Below are 25,899 nucleotides of genomic sequence, written 5' to 3'. Positions count from 1 at the left end.
TTTTTAATATCTGCCAGTTTGTGACTATTATAAGGTATATTTTCAGAGGATATGCATTTTTACAGCATGTTTTAAAGAGATAATATTTAAAAAATGACTTCGGTATATTATATCGATAAACTAATTCTTAGTTAGAGGGCTTTGTGGCCGTAATAGAGGCGCTCCCATTGACTCCATTGTTAGAATTAGGATCATTGACTTAAAATGCAAAAAAAGCAAAACGTGTTCTTGTCTTACATAAACGACAATAAAAAAAAAAAAAGTTTAGATCTCCTTTAATATTTCTTCTACATTCTGTGAATGTGCTATTAGCGTGCCAAAAGCAAGAAAAAAATGAATACATGTCTGGAAAATGAAATTTCAGTAAAAGTGGCTGTCTGGCTAACTTTTCAAAACTTGGTTAAAGATTGTGGATGGTAAACCCAGAGAGGCATTCCACAGCTTGTGCAAAAAGACTCCACACTTTGCTCAGTGGGCTTCATAGCTAATCACAAGTCAGGCATTTCAAGTAGGCAGCAGTTAACAATGTTAAATGTCTTTAAGTGTGACCAACAAAGCACTTTCTGCCATCACCACCACAACTGTCAGCTGCTGAAACTGCAGAAAAATGAGGGACCAGACAAAGAGCAGCTCGAAGACCTTTATGACCAAAGAGGAAAATAACCATCCGGACTGTTTTAGGCGCCAAGTTGAAAAGCTAGCATCTGTGATGGTATGGGGGTGTATTAGTGCCAAAGGCATGGGTAACTTACACATCTGTGAAGGCACCATTAATGCTGAAAGGTACGTACAGGTTTTGGAGCAACATATGTTGCCATCCAAGCAATGTCTTTTTCATGGACGCCCCTGCTTATTCCAGCAAGACAATGCCAAGCCACATTCTGCACGTGTTCAGAAAACAAAACAGCGTGGCTTCATAGTAAAAGAGTGTGGGTACTAGACTGGCCTGCCCGTAGTCCAGACCTGTCTCCCATTGAAAATGTGTGGCGCATTATGAAACGTAAAATACCACAACCGTTGTGGTATTTTACGTTTCATAACTGTTGAACAACTTAAGCAAGAATGGGAAATAATTTTACCTGAAAAGCTTAAAAAAATGTTCTTCCTCAGTTCCCGAATGTTTACTGAGTGTTGTTAAAAGGAAAGGCCATGTAACACAGTGGTAAAAATGCTCCTGTGCCAACTTTTGTGCAATGTGTTGCTGCCATTAAATTAAAAGTTAATGATTATTTGCTCCAACATTAAATATCTTGTCTTTGCAGTCTATTCAATTGAATAGAAGTTGAAAAAGATTAGCAAATCATTGTATTCTGTTTTTATTTATCATTTACACAATGTGCCAACTTCACTGGTTTTGGGTTTTGTATTTAAATCAAGTAAATTGAGAAAGTCCTGGGTTCGATCCTGCATGTTCTCCCCGTGACTGCGTGGGTTCCCTCCGGGTACTCCGGCTTCCTCCCACCTCCAAAGACATGCACCTGGGGATAGGTTGATTGGCAACACTAAATTGGCCCTAGTGTGTGAATGTGAGTGTGAATGTTGTCTGTCTATCCGTGTTGGCCCTGCGATGAGGTGGCAATTTATCCACGGGTGTACCCCGCCTACCACCTGACTGCAGCTGAGAGAGGCTCCAGCAGCCCCCGCAACCCCGAAAGGGACAAGCGGTAGGAAAATGGATGGATGGATGGATACATTCAATGAAATATTTAAAGAGCATGATGCAAGTCACATGGTGTATTAATTACCATGTGGATTACCAGGCAGAGTTTCTTCGTGTTGTAGTAAAGCACAATGAAATGATTGCTAATTGAATTTCCTTTCTTTTCCTAGCGTGTCCGAGCTGTCTGAGGCTGGCTCCATCCCTGTGTGTGTTTACATGAGAGATGAGGTACACGGTAACTTCACTATCAAGGCAGCAACATTAGGTTTTACTGAGACACGTGTGTGCGTATGTGTGTAGGTGTGTGGGGAAGAGGCCCTCAGGAAGGCCACTCTGAAGTCATTTGGCCTGACAGGAGGAAGTGCAATTGTCAGGTAGATTTGACGTGAATCTAAACAAAAAGTTATTTAATGTCATTGATTGTTTTGTGTCAAAGAGCTCATACAATACTCTCTTCAGGTTTTTGTTCAAAAAGAACAAAGCCCCAGAAGAGGAAGGTTGCGTGGATATGAATCTCACCGCCACAGTGCCAACCCCCCCTGCTGTCAATGAGTACCCGCCCAGCTCAGCCAATCAGCATGCTCCATCACGTTGTCAAAGCTCGGCATCAGATAAGAGCACTCAAAACTCCATCTCTCCTCCGCCAAAGGGAACTATACCAATTTCTGCCACCAGTAAATCTCCTGTTCAGCAAAAACTTGTGAAAAAAATGCAGGATGTAGTTCAACCAAAGGTTCCCAGTGGAGGAAGAGGAATGCCAGAGAATGATGAAGAGAAAGCAGGACCATCAGGCATCAACTCCCCATCACCGTCTTCCTCTTTTTCTCCTGCCACGCCATTTATTCCTTTTTCTGGAGGTGGTCAGCGTCTTGGCGGTCCTGGTGGAATTTCAGTCAGACCCTCGTCTTCATCACTGTCAGCCATGACCGTTGCAACAGAATCACCCAAAGCCAAGAAAGCCAAGCCTTCCCACAGTTCTGCCATCAAGGTGGGGGCTATCGTGTGTGTGAAGAAAACATTTCACTAGGCTCATGTGTGGAGTTAAAAGAAATAAAAGTAAAGTTAAAAAAAAGTAAAGTTGTAAAAAAAAAAAATTCGTAAATAAAAACAATGCAATGATTTGCAAATCCTTTTCAACTTATATTTAATTGAATATACTGGGAAGACTAGATATTTAATGTTCGAACTGAGAAACTTATTTTATTTTTGCAAATAATCTTTAACTTAGAATTTAATGGCAGCAACACATTGCAAAAAAGTTGTCACAGGGGCATTTTTACCACTGTGTTACATGGCCTTTCCTTTTAACAACACTCCGTAAACGTTTGGGAAATTAGGAGACCAATTTTTGAAGCTTTTCAGGTGGAAGTCTTTCCCATTCTTGCTTGATGTACATCTTAAGTTGTTCAACAGTCCGGGGTCTCTGTTGTGGTATTTTAGGCTTCATAATGCGCCACACATTTTCAATGGGAGACAGGTCTGGACTACTGGCAGGCCAGTCTAGTACCCGCACTCTTTTACTATGAAGCCACGCTGTTGTAACACGTGGCTTGGCATTGTCTTGCTGAAATAAGCAGGGGTGTCCATGATACCGTTATTGGATAGCAACATATGTTGCTCCAAAACCTGTATGTACCTTTCAGCATTAATGGTGCCTTCACAGATGTGTAAGTTACCCATGCCTTGGGCACTAATACACCCCCATACCATCACCGATGCTGGCTTTTGAACTTTGCACCTATAACAATCCGGGTGGTTCTTTTCCTCTTTGTTCCGGAGGACACAACGTCCACAGTTTCCAAAAACAATTTGAAATGTGGACTCGTCAGACCACAGAACACTTTTCCACTTTGCATCAGTCCATCTTAGATGAGCTCGGGCCCAGCGAAGCCGGCAGCATTTCTGGGTGTTGTTGATAACTGGCTTTCGCTTTGGATACTAGAGTTTTAACTTATACTTACAGATGTAGCGACAAACTGTAGTTACTGACAGTGGTTTTCTGAAGTGTTCCTGAGCCCACGTGGTGATATCCTTTACACACTGATGTCGCTTTTTGATGCAGAACCGCCTGAGGGATCGAAGGTCCGTAATAATATCGCTTACGTGCAGTGATTTCTCCAGGTTCTCTGAACCTTTTGATGATATTACGGACCGTAGATGGTGAAATCCCTAAATTCCTTGCACTAGCTCGTTGACAAATGTTGTTCTTAAACTGTTGGACAATTTGCTCACACATGTGTTCACAAAGCGGTGACCCTCACCCCATCCTTGTTTGTGAATGACTGAGCAATTAGCCTGTTCACCTGTGGGATGTTCCAAATTAGTGTTTGATGAGCATTCCACTTGTGCCAGCTTTATTGAAACATGTTGCAGGCATCAAATTCCAAATGAGCTAATATTTGCAAAAAATAACAAAACTTTTCCAGTTCGAACGTGAAGTGTCTTGTCTTTGCAGTCTATTCAATTGAATATAGGTTGAAAACGATTAGCAAATCATTGTATTCTGTTTTTATTCACGATTTACACAACGTGCCAACTTCACTGGTTTTGGGTTTTGTACTTTGTCATTGTCCACATAGGTTCCAAAAATGAGGTGAATTTTCACACAAATTTCTAATCACAATCTGTCTTCACTCTGCAGCATCGACACACAGCCAACAAGTCAGAGGAGGACATCGATGAAGCAGCACAGTTTCTAGAAGTAAAAAATAACACATTTTCACTGTGAATGTTGTTTGATATCCTCTTGTGTCACATTTAGGGATGCAACTATTAACCGTTTTTTAATTGCACGTGATTAGAAAGGTCGTGGTTATTTGATGGCAAAGGTTCCACTACGTCGTGGGTCTCAGTCCTTCTCACTCGCTATAAACGGACATTATGCTGTATACGTTATTTTTGGCACAACTGTAACCAAAACAAAGTTACACCACCGGTGCACGCGCCTATAAACACCTGTTTAGAGACATGCTGCATTAGCTTAAAAAATGGCAGCAGGACAAACCAGCAAGCTTTTCCCACCCAACAAAAAGTTGAAATCGGCAGTGTGGCAACATTTTGGATTCTTAAAAATGACCAGGGAGTCATTAAAGATGATTGCTCACCCATTTGCAAAAGCTGCCGAAAATAAAGTTTTTGCTAAAGGGTTTTAATACGTCCAATATGGTGCAGTATTTGCGGGATCACCACTTGACTTTACACACCAAAGTAAAGGTAAGACACAATAATATTAATAATACAATTAGTATTGTATTTATTGTAAAAATATTTTTGTTTGTATTCATTACTTTGTATCGTTACTATTATGTTATTTGATTACCGGTACTGTTATTTGTGATAGTAATAAATAACACATCAAAATCTTTAAGGAATGTCTGCAAATGTACACATTTTTGGTTGTGAAATTAATCAACGCATAATAATCATGAAACCATAATTTGACCATATTTGTACAGTCAAAATGGAAAATGGTTGCATCCCTAGTAACATTACGTGATGTTTGGGGGTTAAATGTCTTCACTGTGACTTGCTGTCATGCTGCAGCCGGTGGAGAGAGAGCCACTCATCTATCACATGGAATCTGTGTCTGGTAACTCCAAAGACCACGTTGATTTGCCAGACGACTTTTTTGATGTGACAGTGGATGATGTACGCAGGCGCTTTGCCCAGCTGAAAAGTGAAAGGTGAGTGAACAAAAATATTTTACAGTCAAAAACACATTTACAAAACATTTTAATACCTGAACTTACGAGCACGACGCGTTCCACGACCAAGGTTGTAATTCAAAACACTTGTAACTTAAAGCAGCGCCGCCCATTGAAATTAATTACAATACATTTAGCCTGTGCTTGGCCAGCCAAAACAAAATACCGTATTTTTCGGAGTATAAGTCGCTCCGGAGTATAAGTCGCACCGGCCGAAAATGCATAATAAAGAAGGAAAAAAACATATATAATTCGCACTGGAGTATAAGTCGCATTTTTTGGGGAAATTAGACATTTGAAAGGCAATTGAAAATAAATAAAGAATAGTGAACAACAGGCTCAATAAATGTACGTTATATGACGCATACATTTCCAACTGAGAACGTGCCTGGTATGTTAACGTAACATATTATGGTAAGAGTCATTTAAATAACTATAACATATAGAACATGCTATACGTTTACCAAACAATCTGTCACTCCTAATTGCTAAATCCGATGAAATCTTATACATCTAGTCTCTTAAGTGAATGAGCTAAAAAATATTTGATATTTTACGGTAATGTGTTGATAATTTCACACATAAGTCGCTCCTGAGTATAAGTCGCACCCCCGGCCAAACTATGAAAAAAAACTGCGACTTATAGTCAGAAAAATACGGTATTTAAATGCAACATGCCTTTTAAAAAGAAAAACAAACTTTTAGTTAAGAAATCCATACACTTGAATGTATTACAAACAAAACCTAAAACCAGTGAAGTTGGCATGTTGTGTGAATTGTAAATAAAAACAGAATACAATGATTTGCAAATCCTTTTCAACTTATATTCAATTGAATAGACTGCAAAGACAAGATATTTAATTTTCGAACTGAGAAACTTATATCTTTTTGCAAATAATCTTTAATAATAATAATAATAATAATGGATTAAGTTTATATAGCGCTTTTCTAGACACTCAAATCGCTTCACAGAGAAGTGAGAACCCATCATTAATTTTTACAACTCATTCATTCATCATTCATTCTCCGGTGTGAGCGGCACCGGGGGAAAGGGTGAGGTGTCCTGCCCAGGGACGACGGCAGCGATTTTGGATGGTAAGAGGCGGGGAGCGAACCTGCAACCCTCAGGTTTCTGGCACGGCCGCGTAGGCTTCACTAAACAGATGGGTTTTGAGGTTAGTTTTAAAAATGATAATGGAGTCAATGTTCCTAATGTCGGAGGGGAGAGAGTTCCAAAGGCGAGGTGCATAGCGGCTGAAGGCTCTTAATCCAATGGTAGACAAACGGGCTGAGGGGACTGTCAGGTTGATAGAGGAGGAAGACCTGAGGGATTGAGTAGGAATGTTGATGAGCAGGAGGTCAGACATGTATGGCTGTGCAAGGTTGTGGGTAGCTTTGAATGTATGGAGATGGATCCTGTAGTTGATGCAGTGTTTTGATGGGAAGCCAGTGGAGTTGGTGAAGAACGGTGGTGATTATACAGGCAGCAGCGTTCTGGACTAGTTGGAGTTTATGGAGGAGTTTTTGGGGGAGACCAAAGAGTAGGGAGTTGCAATAATCCAGACGGGAGGTGACAACAGAGTGAACCAGGATTGCAGCACTATTTGGAGTGAGTGAAGGGCGGAGGCGGTTGATGTTACAGAGGTGGAAATAGGCGGATCGGAGTGTGTTGTTGACGTGGGTATGAAATGACAGAGTGCTGTCAAGGACAACACCCAACATGGGATGCGGGTGAGACCAAGGAGTTGTTTAAGGTGAAAGTGGGGTGCTTGGTGTATATGGACTTAGAGCCAATGAGGATTACCTCTGTTCCTCTGTTGGGGATGGTGTGGCGCAGTTGGGAGAGTGGCCGTGCCAGCAACCCCAGGGTTCCTGGTTCAATCCCCAGCTTCTCCCAACCTAGTCAAGTCCGCTGTGTCCTTGAGCAAGACACTTCACCCTTGCTCCTGATGGGTCGTGGTTAGTGCCTTGCATGGCAGCTCCCGCCATCAGTGTGTGAATGGGGGAATGTGGAAATACTGTCAAAGCGCTTTGAGTACCTTGAGGGTAGAAAAGCACTATACAAGTATAATCCATTTTATCGCTGTTGATGTGAAAAAATTGCTAGTAAACCAGGATTTTATTTCCTGAAAAAGGCACAGAGGCAGTGTTTCCCATAAACTGCCAAGATACCTGTGGTGGTGGGGGCGTGGCTTTGGGCGTGGTTATCATGGCATCATCGAGTAATTTGCATAATTTACTACAATGATATGATTTTCTCTAAAAAGGCTAAAAAAATGTATACTTACTAATTAATAATAACAGTTTTGTTTTAAACGTCCATCCATCCATCCATCCATCCATTTTACAATATAATTACAACACTTTATGTACATATTTATATACAGACTTGAACAATAAGTTATTCACTGAAATATATTTATTAATTGTGGTTCTTACAAAAAATATATCTTATAAAATATAAAAGTTAAAATGTCTCTTAAAGCTCTGCCCCTTTAATTAGTGCATACTAAATAATTTAACTTTGGCCAACTACTACAACCATATTATTTACCAGCAACATAAAGTGAAACAGAGGCAGAGGTGTCCTGCCAGTCAGTAACAAATAAACAGAAAACCGTAGTGGTCAAATACAAATAAGGCAACAAGAGAAGTATCCTACACTTCTCTTCTGTAAAGTAAATCTGAACAGCCTATATGGGCATCTACATCAACTATATGATTTGCCTGAGAAGCTGGACAGGACACAAAAAAAATAAAAAAAATAAATACATTTATTTTTATTTTGGCGGACGTAATTCTTTCGTGGCGGGCCGCCACAAATAAATGAATGTGTGGGAAACACTGGAGGGAGGAAAGGTGGTAGAGGGTTTGGAGGAAACGTGTTGTCTGCGTAACAGTGCAAAATTGTGAAGTGAATTATATTTATATAGCGCTTTTCTCTAGTGACTCAAAGCGCTTTACATTGTGAAGCCCATTATCTAAGGTACATTTAAACCAGTGTGGGTGGCACTGGGAGCAGGTGGGTAAAGTATCTTGCCCATGGACACAACGGACATACTAACAAATTATGTTATGTTTACGGTAAATTTGACCAAGTGGGAGAAGGTGAAATGAAAAAAGATGAAAAATATAGGGCCAAAGACAGAGGCCTGGGGTACACCAGAAGAAAGGGGGCATGAATGGGATGAGAATGATTTTAACTGGATGAACGGAGTACGGCCAGAAATATAAGAGTGGAACTGTCATTACCCTCACTTCCTGTTTTGAGTACCCCAGGGTTTGTGTTTTATTTGCCATGACTGCAGTTTGTTTTCATCTGCCTCTGATTAATGTTCGGGATGCTCACCTGCTCCTGGGCACTAATCAGAGCGTTACTTATTCTCGCTGTTCATCACACTAAGTCTGGTTTCCTTGTTTGCTTCAATGCAACCGTTACGTTGGTATACCTTGCTTCTAGTTCCTATGCTTGTTACCTTTTTTGATTCCTGCGCTAAGTTTTGCCTTAGCTCCCCGTGCAATCTGCACGTGTCTCTTTTGTTTGTACCCCATGTGATTTATGAGGAATAAATCGTTTTCCTTACCTGCATATCGCTTCCGGAGTTTCCGTCTGCATCCTGGGAGAATGACCCACGCCGAAACATGCGACCCAACCGTAACAGGAACCAGGCTAAGGGTGTGTTAGATATATCGTTTAAGGCTGGACGATCAAAGAGGGTGGAATGACCTTTGGTGTCAAATGTGGCGCTCAGACCAAGGAGGATGAGAATGGATAGGAGTCGAGGGTCAGCTGCCCACAAAAGGTACTTTGTGATTTTGAGCTGTCTCTGGGCTGTGGTCGTAGCGAAAACTGGACTGGAACTGTTCATACAAGTTATTGCTGGGGAGATGTGTAGCAATCTGTAAAGCTACTTTTTTTTGAGAGAAATGGCAGGTTGGAGAAACGATGTAGATTTTTCAAGATATTGGAATCTGAACCAGGTTTCTTCTAGATTGATGTCACATTAGCGGTTGTAAAGGATGACAGGGCCGAACCAAAGGTGAGGGAGGAATGGATGATTGCAGTTATCAGGAGGAGGAGAGGGGGGGGGGATGCTATTATCAGGGAGGAGGGCAAGGGGTCAAGTTGGCAGGTAGGATGTTTTGGCTTTCTGGGTGAGTTTTGATAGATCACCAGCAGAAGGGAGATGAAAACAGGAAGGAGGTGCAATAGAGGGAGAGTAAGGAACAAGGGGAGATGGACAACTAGACATCAGAGGGGTCAGTGGCTGATGGATATTGGCCATTTTAAAGTTGAAAAATGACATCAAAGAGTTAGTGGTCAGTGGAGTAGAAGTGTGGGAGAAGTGAATCATTACTGAGAACACGGCTCGGGTCTTCCTAGCCCCAGCGGTGTCTGAAAAACTACTGTATAACAAAATATAGGTGATTCGTTCACGAGAGTGCTGGTCATGGGAATTGTCATTGTCTACCTACATTTATAAAATTTCTTGTGACGGTGCGTTCTTCTCGCTTCATCACCTGAAGATCAGCACGACATTCTCTCTCTCCGCCCTGGAGAGCGAGAGCACACCGGCACATTGGCATGCTGACATCGTCATGATTTAGACAAGATAGTGGCGTGTAGTCGGGTGCACACGACAACTACACACACAAGCGCGCAAGCAATAGGAGAGACTCACCAAGCAATATACTGTCGTCATCGTGTCACGTGGAGTCCAGCCAAAAGGACGCGCCACGTTTTGATGACTCGAGCTGGAGTAGTGCTAAAAGTGATTGGTGATTTTTGAGCTGCAGATGTTTTTTTTCATTCCTGCATTTGTAAAGACTTTATTTGTTATGTATTTACTTCTCATTTTCACAAATTTTTGCACAGTATATATTTTTTCACCCTGTTCACTGCTGTCATTTATTTGGTGCAATAAACATCACAAACAAGAATTCTGCGACTGAGACATCATTGGTTACATAGTTAATTACATATTTATTTGGAGGAAACCCGCAACATTTGGTGTCAGAAGTGGGATGACCAGTCGTCAAAGGCGCACACACCCTCCTAAGAAGGGTGCAGAGCTGTGCTTGCATAAACGGTAGCCCATGACAGCAGGGGAAGGTACCAGTGTCTTGGACTGGACAAAAGATGAGGAGGACATGGGTGGTGCTGTACTGTAGTTGTTTGTATTACAATTGTATTGTTTGTCAAACAATGTTTCTTATCTAAAAGTTAGTTTTTCAATTTTACATTTTACATTTTAAAATAATACAGTTTTGGGAAGGCAATACACAGATTGAATTGATTTTAATTCATTTCAATGGGCGGGACCACTTTGAGATACGAGTACGGTATTCCGATTTACGAGCTTGGTCGTGGAACGTAATAGGTATTTCTCTTCTATTGCACTATTTTACCTTTATAGATTGCTCTTTGTCAATAATACTTTGTGATGTAAACTTTATTCGAAATAGTACATTAAATTACTAATTGTATTCTCTTACTGTTTTATAGAAATCATAAATATAAACACATCATCATTATTAACATTGATTATAAATTAAAATTAAGAGAGCATGTGTGTAAATGACATCTGCAATCATTGTTCTGGCAGGACAAGCTGAGGATTTCAATCAGTTGTCTTACATTCTCCTTTAGTGCTATAGGATTTTATAGCAGCACCTCTTTCTCAACCATTCTATCTATTGGGAAATAGGACCTGGCTTTCTACACCTGATTTTCCAGTTGTTTTTTTGTTCGGCAGGAAATTGTTGGAGGAGGCACCTTTGGTGACTAAAAATCTTCGAGAAACTCAGATGAAGGAGAAGATGGAAAGATACCCCAAAGTGCGTTTACATGACGCACACTCAGTCCTGTTTGAGACAAGTCTGATTGAAATGTACCCATTTGTGCCCACTACTGCTGTGCATCCAGGTGGTTCTGAGAGTCCAATTTCCAGATCGACATGTTTTACAGGGCTTCTTCCGACCCTTGGAGACAGGTTTGTGCTAAAGCCAACTGTGGCTTCTTTGCTGGCTGAAACCATATTGTTTCAACTCTCCACAGCATGACAGTCAACATAACAAAAATCAGAGCAAAGTATAATAATGCCCTAATTTGTATCACTTTTTTTTTTTTTTTAATCCAGTTGGGGCTTTAATGCATTTTGTCAGGAGCCACTTGGAGGATCCACAGCTCCCATTTTTCCTGTGTGAGTACAATAAAATAATTATCTTACCCAGGGGTGCTTTGGAAACTTAACAATTTCTTTCTTAATCTTAGCTATTGCAGTCAATCCAATGATACCTTTTAATGAGATATTATGTCAACATTTCTGTTAACACTCTATGAAATAGAATTAAAACTATAGTTTCCTAGAACTCCTTTAACAAGTAGACCATTCAGCTAACCTTTTTAAAGCCCAGTATATTGGCAAGGTTTTTCAACGCAGACCATATCTTCCATAGCTTTTGACATCCGGCCCATCAAATAAAAATGGGAAAACATATTTCTATATATTTATGTATGGTTACGGCAAGAGGTTTACATAAACAGTACAGGCCAAAAGTTTGGACACACCTTCTCATTCAATGTTGTAGTTTCTTCAAAATAGCCACCCTTTGCTCTGATTACTTTTTTGCACACTCTTGGCATTCTCGCGATGAGCTTCAAGAGGTAGTCACCTGAAAGGGTTTTCACTTCACAGGTGTCATAGTTTTTATGCCTTCAGTGAAAATCTACAAGGTAAATAGTCATGAAAATAAAGAAAACGCATTGAAATGAGGTGTGTCCAAACTTTTGGCCTGTACTGTACACGCTGTAAGTATGTGTGTGTGTATATATATATATATATATATATATATATATATAACCAAACTTTTGGCCTATATATATATATATATATATATATATATATATATATATATATATATATATATATATATATATATATATATATATATATATATATATATACATACACTACCGTTCAAAAGTTTGGGGTCACCCAAACAATTTTGTGGAATAGCCTTCATTTCTAAGAACCAGAATAGACTGTCGAGTTTCAGATGAAAGTTCTCTTTTTCTGGCCATTTTGAGCGTTTAATTGACCCCACAAATGTGATGCTCCAGAAACTCAATCTGCTCAAAGGAAGGTCAGTTTTGTAGCTTCTGTAATGAGCTAAACTGTTTTCAGATGTGTGAACATGATTGCACAAGGGTTTTCTAATCATCAATTAGCCTTCTGAGCCAATGAGCAAACACATTGTACCATTAGAACACTGGAGTGATAGTTGCTGGAAATGGGCCTCTATACATCTATGTAGATATTGCACCAAAAACCAGACATTTGCAGCTAGAATAGTCATTTACCACAGTAGCAATGTATAGAGTGTATTTCTTTAAAGTTAAGACTAGTTTAAAGTTATCTTCATTGAAAAGTACAGTGCTTTTCCTTCAAAAATAAGGACATTTCAATGTGACCCCAAACTTTTGAACGGTAGTGTGTGTGTGTGTATATATATATATATATATATATATATATATATATATATATATATATATATATATATTAATATATATATATATATATATATATATATATATATATTAATATATATATATATATATATATATAAGGTTTACTTGAAATAGTGACAGATACAGAAACATAGATATCTGAAACAGTTATCCAATGTATGCATCATAGTGTTTGTAGCCAAAGCTAATTTACAACACTTGTCCACAACAACAACAACACTTATATCGTGTCTTATGTCATATTGATTTTGGACCCAATTATTTGTTTTAAACTCGAGTAATACAGGGTCCAAATGATACAGAGTGAAATATATATACACACCCCAACTAATATTTTGTAAATGTACATTTAAACAGTTTTTGCTGCCATTTGCAAGTTTCTTAACAGTATTGGTAAAGTTGATTTAAATTGATTAGTTTCCCCATCACCAACGCTCGCTTTTAAACACAAAATTTCAATAGTGTTGAGGTCTGGGCTTTGGGAAAAGCATTTCAAAACGTGGGGTTGTCCTGCTTTATTATTCCAAATGTGTGACAAATTTGAACTTTGGTGGATCCTTCCATCTCAGGGTCACAGTTTAGATCTTCTTTTAGACTTTGGCTGCTGCATTGAAATCACCAGTCCTAGTGATGATCTGTTTAGAAATGTCACCACAAATATTTTCCAGCTCGGATAAATCTGCAATTGTGCAGAAAAAGTTTAGAATACATTGTAGTTCTTGTTCTTATAAATCAATTAGCATCATCAAATAAACATACCTGTAAGTCCGGAAGAATTCAAGTACATTGTTCAGGCCCTACATTGATAAAGAAATACTTTTGACCACCACCACACATTTTGCCAGTCGCACAGTAACAGTTTTGCAAAAACTCCAGTCCATAAAATGTATTTTTAACTTCTTTTCAGTCATCACCCCACCGAAAAAAAATCTGGATGATCCTGGTGTCACACTTTTCCAGGTGAGGAAATTACATTCAAGCCATCAGCGTCCGTCACATCACTGTGAAGCACTTTCCACACATACTGACTCTCACCTTCAACATTTCTCCACATTCTCCTCACTTCTGACACGTCCATGCTCACATACATGATGCACTCTTCTTATCCCTAGCTGGACCTATGGAATTAGTATAGGCCTTGCTTTGACATACACAGACAATGGAGCAGCTTCAGAGTCATTAGAATATAGAATAGAAAAGCTTTTATTTTCTCAGTGCAAAAAAACGCAGAGAGTGTAAAATGTAACACAAGCAGCCGAAATAGACAACAAAAAGATCATTCAAATGTAAAAGTACAAAACTATAACACAATATTGAATATAGATATTCTCTAAATAAAATACCAATATTTAAAAACACAATTATTTGTGTATCGTTAAGGTTAGAAATAAAAAGATATATATTTCATAAATTCGGGGGCGGCACTTTGATTTCATCTGTTGTATCTTTTAATCTGCTTTCTTTACAAGCAGATAAATGCAAAACCATTTTTTGTTATTGCAAATTGTTTATCCAAAACCCAACTTGCATTTCAAATCAGACTTATGTAACATTTGCAAGAGATGTACTGGATCATACTTGCCAACCTTGAGACCTCCGAATTCGGGAGATGGGGGGGGGGGGGGGGGTTGGTGGTAGCGAGGGTGTATATTATAGCATCCCGGAAGAGTTAGTGCTGCAAGGGATTCTGGGTATTTGTTCTGTTGTGTTCATGTTGTTACGGTGCGGATGTTCTCCCGAAGTGTGTTTGTCATTCTTGTTTGGTGTGGGTTCACAGTGTGGCGCATATTTGTAACAGTGTTAAAGTTGTTTATACGGCTACCCTCAGTGTGACCTGTATGGCTGTTGATCAAGTAAGTCACTCGTGTGTGTAAAAACCGCATATATTATGTGACTGAGAATGGAGGAAAAGTGAAAGTGACGACAGGTTGTAGAGGACGCTAAATAGACAGTGTCTTTACGGCACGCCCCCAATATTGTTGTCCGGGTGGAAATCGGGAGAAATTCGGGAGAATGGTTGCCCCGGGAGATTTTCGGGAGGGGCACTGAAATTCGGGAGTCTCACAGGAAAATCAGGAGGGTTGGCAAGTACGTACTGGATCGACCATATTGGAAATATATTTTAAAAAATCTTGTTTCCAATATCAGTTAAATAATAACTCTTATAATCAATACATTATATTTTTGAGCTGCATGACAGTTGTTTTATGCTTCATTAATGATTGATTTGTCATTATCTTTACATTTCCTAAAGGAGGATGACAAGAGCCTTGTGCCTGGTGGCCAGTTGGCTCATAACGCGTATCTTGCTTACGTTTAGGCCCTCAATGATGGCCCACAGACAACAACTTTGGGTTTATCACCGGTCTGCTTCTGGGACTGAAGGTCTATCCTTTTACCACCACGAAATCATCTCGCATGTTTCATATTCAGCCTCGAGTTCTATGTAGAATATCCACTTACCAGAGCTTGCCAACGTGGAGGCAGTGAAGTGAGTTCCAAGAAAGATTAGAGGGGTCTTTAGCCAGGACAGAACTACTTCATCTATTATCTCCAGAAATGGAAGCTAAAGCTCGGTGTAACCAAAAAGGTGACAGCAACCTTCCACCTTTAAAACATGAAACATAGGCAAAATTCCCCCCAATAAAGTGCAGTTCCCCGCCTTCAAACTGGCATCGCTCTTTCGCTAAAACATGCGCAAATGGGGTATGGCTTCCAATGCGGCCTGTGAGTGTGGTGTAGAGGAGCAGACTAGGGATGATACTCGAAACCGATTTTCCCGGTTGTTCGATAAGAAAAGAACCGAGTCCTCGGACTCGAATCCCTTTTTGAGAACCGGTACCCGTTATCGAGACCACTATAGTAAAGAAAAAGAGTTGGTTCTTTATTCGAATCCCTAGGAACGAATTCCGTCCCGACCAGAAATGCCCCGTGGGACATCACAAGAAATGACGTCACGTAGCTCGGTCATTAAGCGCAGATAGCGAAAGCAGGAAAAAAATGGACCGGAAAAAGCGCTCCAAGGTGTAATAAAGTTCAAAACAAAAGGTATAATCCAATGAATAACTTTACTGAGAGATTTGAGCAGGGTACAAACACATGACGAACACTTTTACGACCATCCGGAAACATAGCAACCAGGCTAGCAACGCACCTCCTTTACGGCAGCTGTCGCAACGTTCTTAAAGCAACCGCAGCACATACATATATGCCATCTCCCTTTTTTAACTTTTGTTTTTCTTTCCTTGTAAACAAAACAAAATCACATTGTATATGTGTTGTCTGTCTAATTATAAATAATGCAGACGAGGTGTGTTGGCTAGTTCTTGACGTTTACTTTCACAGCGTGCTCATAACCACATTCTTAGCTGTCGGGTGGCAACATGCAACAACACTTTTCGGGGCTACCGCGCATGCTCGTCACTCCCGTTGCATGCTGCGTAGTGTAGTTGTTATATTCCCTAGCTCATAACATCTTTCCCCCTATAAAGAAATAATGTTAACTCAATAAAGTGTATATCTTTTTTTACCTTTAACTTTTCATTTTTTAGCATTGTAACCACATTTGCAAACAACTTTTCTCTTCATAGAATTTTCTTTCAATAAAGAAATAAAGTGCAAAAATGTCAAAGCATCATAACAAACAGTTATGTCAAATAGCAGCAGAAGTGCACTTTTTGGAGAGCTGTATTATTTTCAGTTTTGTGCCCAAGGCACTGATTTTATTTAACACTATATTATTATTTATACACCTATAGTGATCACAGAGACAGCTTGTTTTTGTGTTACTGTATATATTTGTTTTTCTGAAAAATCCCACTTAATATACTTTGGGTAACAACAGTCAATATTTTTTTATTTTATTTTATTTTTTTAGGGGGGTAACAGTCAATATTTATTTATTTATTAGATTTTATTTTTTTTCTTATATAATAAAAGTGAGCTTTTGTTAAACCAAATATTGTGTTTTTTTTCCATATACAACAACCTATCTGGACTCGATAAGAGAATCGATAAGGAATCGGTTCGATAAGAGGATTCGATAATAGGCTCGAACTCGATAATTTCTTATCAAACATCATCCCTAGAGCAGACTGCCGACCACGTGATAACAACATCCTGCCCCATTTATCGCCACCCTAATGGGACTACTGTGGACTAGGACTTGGTCAGTTGGCTGACAAACACATGCCCAAATTATATGGTGGTTTCATAACCTCCTTGACAAACGAAGACGAAGATCTTTATATTGACATAACTTATCTGGTGTTTACTAACTTGCTAGCAACCTTTAAGGTTGTGTGATGTTTTACTATGATCCATGTCAAAAGTACGAAAAAGACGGCACTTAGCGTCCTCACTGGTATTTCTTTCATTCGACCAGTGGTTCTCAAAGTTTTTCACCAACTACCACCTCAGAAAAAATGTGTCTCTCCAAGTACCACCAGAATGACCGGCATTGAAATAAAGTAGAGCAGTAGGCCTAAGTATTTATTAAAAACATATATTTCATATTTTTGGCCACTGTAACATTATATAATACTTGTATAGTGCTTTTCTACCTTCAAAGGTACTCAAAGCGCTTTGACACTATTTCCACATTCACACACTGATGGCGGGAGCTGCCATGCTAGGCGCTAACCACGACCCATCAGGAGCAAGGGAGAAGTGTCTTGCTCAAGGACACAACGGACATGACTAGGTTGGTAGAAGCTGGGGATCGAACCAGGAACCCTCAGGTTGCTGGCACGGCCACTCTCCCAACGGCGCCACGCCGTCCACTGTTGAACACTAACACTTTGTTTAGATATAGGAAAATAAAACACTATACTTTAATCAAATGAATCGTTTGCGTACCACTAGATGGATCCCGCGTACCACTAGTGGTACACATACCACAGTTTGCGAATCAAACTGCATTAGACCAAAGGTCGTGCAGATTTTTTTTTTACGTATGAGTCATTTGTGCCTCTCCTTTTGGGGGCATGTTACATTTAAGAAATGTGTAAATATGTGAAGTTTTTTCATATAATGTGTTAAACATATCTGAAACAAACGATGATTGATGAAAGGATATGATAAGGCCGAACTCAAATATTCCAAACCAAAATGCTGTTTGCTGGCTTGAAAACGTTTTATAATATTTATTATTTCATTTGTAAGTGTATTATATTCTTGCCATCAAGTATGATTGTTGGTATCTCCCCCTGTGATGTATTCCCCCTCTCACTGATATTTTTTGTTTTATTAAGACCATTTCATGGTTTTAGTTGCAGATTTTGTCGGGATTTAGAAGTTCACTGACTAAATGAACATTACAAAAGTGTGGACAAACCTCTGTCTATTTTGCCACTTGTGCCAGTTTTTTTTAAACTTGTTGCAGGCATCAAATTCCAAATGAGCTAATATTTGCAAAAAATAACAAAGTTTACCAGTTCGAACATTAAATATCTTGTCTTTGCAGTCTATTCAATTGAATATAAGTTGAAAGTGATTTGCAAATCATTGTATTCTATTTTTAATGACCATTTACACAACTTGCCAACTTCACTGGTTTTGGGTTTTGTATTCACTGTTTTTTCCCGCATTCTCTTAGACTCAAGATATGTTTACTGTGCTTCTGTTTTTCTGTCTTAATGTTACAGTGGACATCACCAGTCTGTACGATGTTCACTATATATTATGTATCATCATAGGGCAGAAGGGTCAACGTGTTTTTACCAGCCATTTCATTGGTGCTCATTTTGTGGTCTTCCACTTCCTCCCTAAGATTCCAGAGCAATGATAGAATTTAACTTAAGTTAAATTTAAGTTTTTCTCAAATTAACTTTTGTACCTTTTTAAAAAGTTATTTCCTTCTCTTTTCTTCATGAGCAGTCCGACCTGTTTCCTGGTGCTCTGGTGTACCTCGGCTCTGACGTTAAGACAGGTTTCTGCTGCTTTTTATTTATATTGGTTGGATTTGGTTTTTTGTGTGACATTTATTCATATTTGTGTATCTGTGTTGACTCCGTAGAATTCTACTTAAAGAAGGAATTCCTCAGCACTTCTGTCTCAGCTTTGCAAGCCAATGAATCCATTGCAAGGTATGCCCACATGCATTCTAGAGCCTTTAACCTTACCAAAATGACTTTGAACTGTCATCATGCACTAATGTTGTCCGTAAAATGATGCAGGTTTGTATTACTTAGTTTAGGGCATGTTTACAATCAAAGTTTTATATGGGTCATGTTGTGCAAATCCAACTTTTCTTCAGTCGGTTTTTGTATATTTGGGATCATAATGATTCTGGAAAATTTTAATCCAAATATTGAGGTGTGGCGGAGATATTAATAAAAACACTTTTTCCTCTTCCCAAACGAGTTGTTTGGATTTTGACACTTTGGTTTTTGTGCACAAGTTTAATAGATCAGCTCTGCGTGCGCTATCAAGTTTGTATTTGTTTTAATACTTGCAAACCTTTCGTCAATTAAGTAAGTACACTGTTATATATATATACACTACCGTTCAAAAGTTTGGGGTCACATTAAAATGTCCTTATTTTTCAATGAAGATAACTTTAAACTAGTCTTAACTTTAAAGAAGTACACTCTATACATTGCTAATGTGGTAAATGACTATTCTAGCTGCAAATGTCTGGTTTTTGGTGCAATATCTACATAGATGTATAGAGGCCCATTTCCAGCAACTATCACTCCAGTGTTCTAATTGTACAATGTGTTTGCTCATTGGCTCGGAAGGCTAATTGATGATTAGAAAACCCTTGTGCAATCATGTTCACACATCTGAAAACAGTTTAGCTCGTTACAGAAGCTACAAAACTGACCTTTGAGCAGATTGAGTTTCTGGAGCATCACATTTGTGGGGTCAATTAAGCGCTCAAAATGGCCAGAAAAAGAGAACTTTCATCTGAAACTCGACAGTCTATTCCACAAAATTGCAGATATGCTAATCTAAGTATCTCATAGTTTGCTTAGTCCAATTGGAAAATCTGTATACACGTTTATAGCAAAGTATGTATTTCTTGTGCAGACTGAGACCGTACGGTGGGGACAAAAACAAAAAAAAGTTGTTATTTTATGAACCGGTACCGGAAAATTTGGTCCCTTACGGCAGTGGTTCTCAACCTTTTTTCAGTGATGTACCCCCTGTGAACATTTTTTTAATTCAAGTACCCCCTAATCAGAGCAAAGCATTTTTGTTTGAAAAAAAGAGATAAAGAAGTAAAATACAGCACTATGTCATCAGTTTCTGATTTATTAAATTTTTTAACAGTGCAAAATATTGCTCATTTGTAGTGGTCTTTCTTGAACTATTTGGAGAAAAAAAATATAAAAATAACTAAAAACTTGTTGAAAAATTAACAAGTGATTCAATTATAAATAAAGATTTCTACACATAGAAGTAATCATCAACTTAAAGTGCCCTCTTTAGGGATTGTAATAGAGATCCATCTGGATTCATGAACTTAATTCTAAACATTTCTTCACAAAAAAAGAAATCTTTAACATCAATATTTATGGAACATGTCCACAAAAAATCTAGCTGTCAACACTGAATATTGGATTGTTGCATTTCTTTTCACAGTTCTTTTTGACAGACATTTAAAAAAAATCTCATGTACCCCTTGGCATACCTTCAAGTACCCCCAGGAGTATGCGTACCCCCATTTGAGAACCACTGCCTTACGGGACGTCAGCCTGATATGGCAACCTCACGGTGAAACTAAAGAATAAACTTTCTGGTTCGTTGAATGGGAAAAAAGTGACCTTACCATCCATTTATGAACCATGTGTTCTTAGGCAAACCCAAAGGATAGTGAGTGAGCCATCACATATTCTTTATCTAAAATACCAACTCTTGCCTATTGGCAGATGATAAAATTCCCCAACTGCAAACTCAACCACTTTAATTAATTTGTACCAACTTCTTAAAATTCCTAATGACCTACTCAGTGGCCTAGTGGTTAGAGTGTCCGCCCTTGAGATCAGTAGGTTGTGAGTTCAAACCCCGGCCGAGTCATACCAAAGACTATAAAAATGGTAAAAAATTGTCCCGCTTAGGGAAATTTGTCTTGGACTCAGAAACTGAGTTTGGTATGACTCGGCCGGGGTTTGAACTCACAACCTACCGATCTCAGGGCGGACAACACTCTAACCACTAGGCCACTGAGTAGGTCATTAGGATTAATAATTCCCGTGGTTAAATTTGAGCCCTGAGGATGGCACTATCTTCTTGAGCGTATTCCCTAGGGCTGTGAATCTTTGGGTGTCCCACGATTCGATTCAATATCGATTCTTGGGGTCATGATTTGATTCAAAATCTATTTTTTTACAATTCAACACGATTCTCGATTCAAAAACGATTTTTTTCCCGATTCAAAAGGATTCTCTATTCATTCAATACATAGGATTTCAGCAGGATCTACCCCAGTCTGCTGACATGCAAGCAGAGTAGTAGATTTTTGTAAAAAGCTTTTATAATTGTAAAGGACAATGTTTTATCAACTGATTGCAATAATGTAAATTTGTTTGAACTACTAAATGAACCAAAAATATGACTTATTTTATCTTTGTGAAAATATTGGACACAGTGTGTTGTCAAGCTTATGAGATGCGATGCAAGTGTAAGCCACTGTGACACTATTGTTCTTTTTTTTTTAAATTTATAAATGTCTAATGATAATGTCAATGAGGAATTTTTAATCACTGCTATGTTGAAATTGTAACTAATATTGATGCTGTTGTTGATAATGTTCATTTTTGTTTCACTACTTTTGGTTTGTTCTGTGTCGTGTTTGTGTCTCCTCTCAATTGCTCTGTTTATTGCAGTTCTGAGTGTTGCTGGGTCGAGTTTGGTTTTGGAATTGGATTGCATTGTTATGGTATTGCAGTGTATTGTTTTGTTGGATTGATTAATTTAAAAAAAAAAAAAAAAATTAAAAAAATAAATAAATCGATTTTTTTAAACATGAGAATCGATTCTGAATCGCACAACGTGAGAATCGCGATCCGAATTCGAATCGATTTTTTTTCCCACACCCCTAGTATTCCCTGTCAACCTTGTTTTCCTGTGTTCCTCCTCTCTCCCACCCCCTCCCACACGGCAGCTGCATGCTTCAGTCACCAGAAACTTCCGCCAGCTACTTGGACACTGTAGAAGCACTGCCTGCTCAGCCAACAGCTGAAAACAACTTACCCTTGGAGGACCACCAAAGCCTGTCGGCAAACACCCCCCAGACTGCTAAACCTTCCAGATGTGAAGGGGGCAAGGTGCCCAAGTGGCTCAAGCTTCCAGGTGAGGGTTGCACACAATCTAGGACACAGTAGTCATGGACCGGTTACTAGTTTTAAAGTATACCACGGTATCAAAAACCAACAAAATGTTACATCATACCGTCGCTGGGTTTTGAAAGACAGTGGAGATCAGAAGTCCATTAGGTGGCTTAAAGTACCACAACCCCTCCTCCTGCTGGACACAACTCAGCATGCTGTTTGAGAGAAGCAAGTCCCCAGAACATACTAACATAACAACTACAGATGTAGAATGAAGTAAAGATGTTGGTTTAATACATAAATTACAGCAGCAAACAACTACTTCTGTAGAGTATATAATGTGCTAGTAAAGATGTTGTTTTAAGCTATATTAACAACTACAGATGCAGAATAAATAAAGTGAAAGTAAGGAAGTCAGTGTATTAAATAAATTACAATTAAACTACAGATGCAGAGTGATGGAGAAGAAGACTTCCTGCTTCAGTCACCATGAGCAGTGTTTTCATTTTTGGATGTTCTTGTTCACTGCATGTCTGGTAATGATTTGATACCGTGAGGAAAAATAGAAATGTGATACTTAGACTTAGACAAACTTTTATTTATCCACAAGAACGATTTCCCTTGTAAGGGTAAGGATGAAAAGGATAATGCACACAAGGGCACAAAAAGAGGGTGAAAACAAAAGGTATAAAGTAGACAAAAATGTACCATAGTGGCAATATAACATGTATGTAATATTTACATATTATATATACAGTATATAATATATACTGATATATGATATATTATATTAATATATAATGTATACACTATATAACAAATCCCAATTAAGATGTACAATATTACATAAAATAAAGAGTAGTTACAGATAAATAAATACAAAATAGATACACTTAAATTGCTGCATGTATAAATAAACAGAAAATAGGCTTTGCTTAATTATTTCAACAGTGGAACCCTATTATGTCCACAACCCATTTATGTTTACAACCGCTTATGTTGTGACGTGAGTGAGCCAATCAGAGGGAGGGGGATTTAAACGTTTTCCAATATTTAAATTTAAAAGATAATTTAAAATCTGTGTTAAAGGGGAACTGAGCTTTTTTTTTTTTTTTTTTGCCTATTCACGACAGAAATATTTATTTTTGTATCCATCCATTCATCAATTTTCTACCGCTTGTTTCTTAAATATTAGATAAAAGTAAATAGGAGTCTGCTTAAAGCGCATCCAATGGTAGGTCCTCTATTTCGCCCATAAAATCCGGTAACTATTCAAAAAGTGCCAACAATACTCCATTTACATTTTGTGACTTGAATATTTACCAAGTATTGGTGATATTGTTATTATAAGCGCTAACGCAGACCAACTATTTATAACAGAGCTGTGATCATAAGTTGGGACACGTTGACAGCTATTTAGGACCTGGAACTGGTGAGAAAGACAAGAAAAGCGCTTGAAAAATAACCACACTCATTATGAAAGACATGATGATGGATAACAATAGGCAAAATAAAAAGTGCAGTTCCCCTTTAAGGGTTTGAACATGTCAATGATGGCTTATAAATATCAACCTTAGCATAAGTGTCATTTTGGTTGATTGACATCTGTGGTCTTTACAGGTAAGAAATAAGAGGAGCAACATGTGTACACCAATATCCCCCAGTATACACCAGTATACACCAGTAAAGTGCTTTAAAAGTGGCTTTGTGACTGCTGCTTGAATTCAGCATGGAAGATTCTTGGACTTTGAGGTAAAAAACTGTTGAGTACAGATTTCAAATTTCATTTTCACAAAGATTGTTTTAAAAGGAACTGCGTAATTCAATAAAAAAATGCTGTATAAAATGTTTTCAAATTCTTGTTTTTGCGCACATTTCCATGAGTGTAGCTTTGATTTGCTGAAAAAGAAATTGTTTCTATGTAAATGACACTGAAATGTGCTCTATTTACTCATAGAAGGATTACATAATAGAAACACTACATCGATTATACTCAGCCAATAATGCTTATTCTGATTGTGATTGTTAAATATTACCATTTACAGTTATGTGCTGCCGCCTGTTGGTTTTGAACTGGCGATTCAGAGCGCACTGCTGTGTTTAGATGGAGACAGGTGTGGACAATATTGGACACAGACGCACTTGTCCCCACACTAAAAGTATACAGCGAAGAACAAAAACTATTTGATGTTGCTTTTATTCTCTCAACACAGCGTCCATCAGCTGCTGTGACTGAGAGTTAATGACGTGAGGAAACATGCAGCAGGTGATGTGTCGAGAACGGTTTCACAACTTGTTTATAAAGTCTTTAGTTTGTTGACTTGGATGTTCACTCGTCCTTTATTTAACTGCAAACTGTATCAGTATCAATACTGGCTAAAATGTTTTGTCATCTCATCGAACTGAACAAAGGCTGTGAAGATTGTGTATCCCCTAACCCTGACCCCCCCACTGCCCCGAAAGAGACAAGTGGTAGAAAATGAATGGATGGATGGGATTTGGTAGCATTTTTAGTGTAGCGTCTTTTACTCCCAAGACTAAATGTGAAATGTGCCAACATGCAAAGATTGGCTGCTGATGAGCAATTAGGAGGGGCCGTCAGTCAGAGGACGGCGTAGCGGCAACTTGACGGTCCCTGGTTCGATCCTTGCCTCTACTGTCCAAGTCACTGCGGTTGTGTCCTTGAGCAAGACACTTCACCCTCGCTCCCAGTGCCGCTCCCCGTGGTATAAATGTGTATGAATGTCTGGGAGCAAACTGGCAGCTGTGGCTACAAATGTAGCTCACCACCCCCTAGGTGTGAATGAATGATGAGTGGTGTATAGAAAAGCGCTATATAAATCCAATCCATTATTATTATTATTATTATTGTCGTCAAAACAAATACTAAATGTTAAGCCTAAATTTAAAAGGGATAATTATTCAGATGTAAGGGGTCATATTATTAATTTTTTTTTACATTTAAAACATTTCATTGTGGTCTACATAAAATGTAATTGTCACAATTTTACATAGGTTATGTTCTACAGATCATTTTCAAGCCGCTTCCTGACCTTTTATTCACGTGCTTCCACTTTAACTGCGTCTTTTCCCCGCCGTCCACGTTGTAGTTCTTAGCACTTCCTCATGGAGTCTACTGAGAGAAATAAGTAAGAACTATATGCTACTTTTTATTTGAAATGGCGACAGTGGAGGATTTTAGCATGCGTTTGCCCCTCAACAAGAGGATAGTGACAAATATGACTTGCTGACTCCTTCAGGTACACCTCCACCTAATATGGAGCTATCTGCTGATGTCCCTCAGGCAAAATACAACAAAATTGTCTCAAATTCCAAACGGCTCCTTTGGAGCAAGTTTAGAAAAAGGCAAGATTGTTTTATAAATGTATCTACCATGCCTCCATGGTTTGATTTCACATTATGATTTTCCCAAATACACAAAAGGGGTACCAAAAGGTAGGAAAGGTTGGTTTTACATAATAGGTTCCTTTTAAGACTTAATTAAACTAAGGTGTGCAACTTTGTGCATTAATTATTGATGAACTAATGAGATCTGTACTTGTTAGAGCACAAGTGGAAAAAGTGCCAAATAAGCTACAAAAAATTATAATTAGTGCTAAAAACGTCTAATTTCACTCACCAGTCTTTTTTTTTTTTTTACTTCTCCACTGCAATTAATAATTAATAGATGATCCCTACCATTTAATTCTGGACTCAGTCATCTTTTGT

At 38.5% G+C, this 25,899-nt stretch overlaps 1 protein-coding gene across 3 annotated transcripts in view; it reads left to right on the top strand.

The window, feature by feature from the left end:
• aspscr1 (ASPSCR1 tether for SLC2A4, UBX domain containing) overlaps positions 1-24,024 on the top strand; it is a 40,887-nt gene extending 16,863 nt beyond the window's left edge. For 2 of the 3 annotated variants that reach the window (XM_062032417.1, XM_062032416.1), the window contains exons 4-16: positions 1,831-1,888; positions 1,961-2,034; positions 2,120-2,648; positions 4,302-4,361; positions 5,204-5,343; positions 11,121-11,202; positions 11,291-11,357; positions 11,505-11,567; positions 13,803-13,855; positions 18,773-18,824; positions 18,912-18,981; positions 22,005-22,192; positions 23,791-24,024. In XM_062032417.1, the coding sequence (XP_061888401.1) occupies positions 1,831-1,888; positions 1,961-2,034; positions 2,120-2,648; positions 4,302-4,361; positions 5,204-5,343; positions 11,121-11,202; positions 11,291-11,357; positions 11,505-11,567; positions 13,803-13,855; positions 18,773-18,824; positions 18,912-18,981; positions 22,005-22,192; positions 23,791-23,801 (1,447 nt within the window). In that variant the 3' untranslated portion in view covers positions 23,802-24,024. The remainder of the gene's footprint in view (positions 1-1,830; positions 1,889-1,960; positions 2,035-2,119; positions 2,649-4,301; positions 4,362-5,203; positions 5,344-11,120; positions 11,203-11,290; positions 11,358-11,504; positions 11,568-13,802; positions 13,856-18,772; positions 18,825-18,911; positions 18,982-22,004; positions 22,193-23,790) is intronic. The other variant, XM_062032415.1, reaches the window with a different exon arrangement.
• Positions 24,025-25,899: the final 1,875 nt, after the last annotated feature.

The sequence above is a fragment of the Entelurus aequoreus genome, linkage group LG22 (assembly GCF_033978785.1).
Source record: "Entelurus aequoreus isolate RoL-2023_Sb linkage group LG22, RoL_Eaeq_v1.1, whole genome shotgun sequence".
Lineage (NCBI taxonomy): Eukaryota > Metazoa > Chordata > Actinopteri > Syngnathiformes > Syngnathidae > Entelurus > Entelurus aequoreus.
The sequence above is the reverse complement of the archived record's forward strand: the minus strand, read 5'-3'. Positions and strand labels throughout refer to the sequence as shown.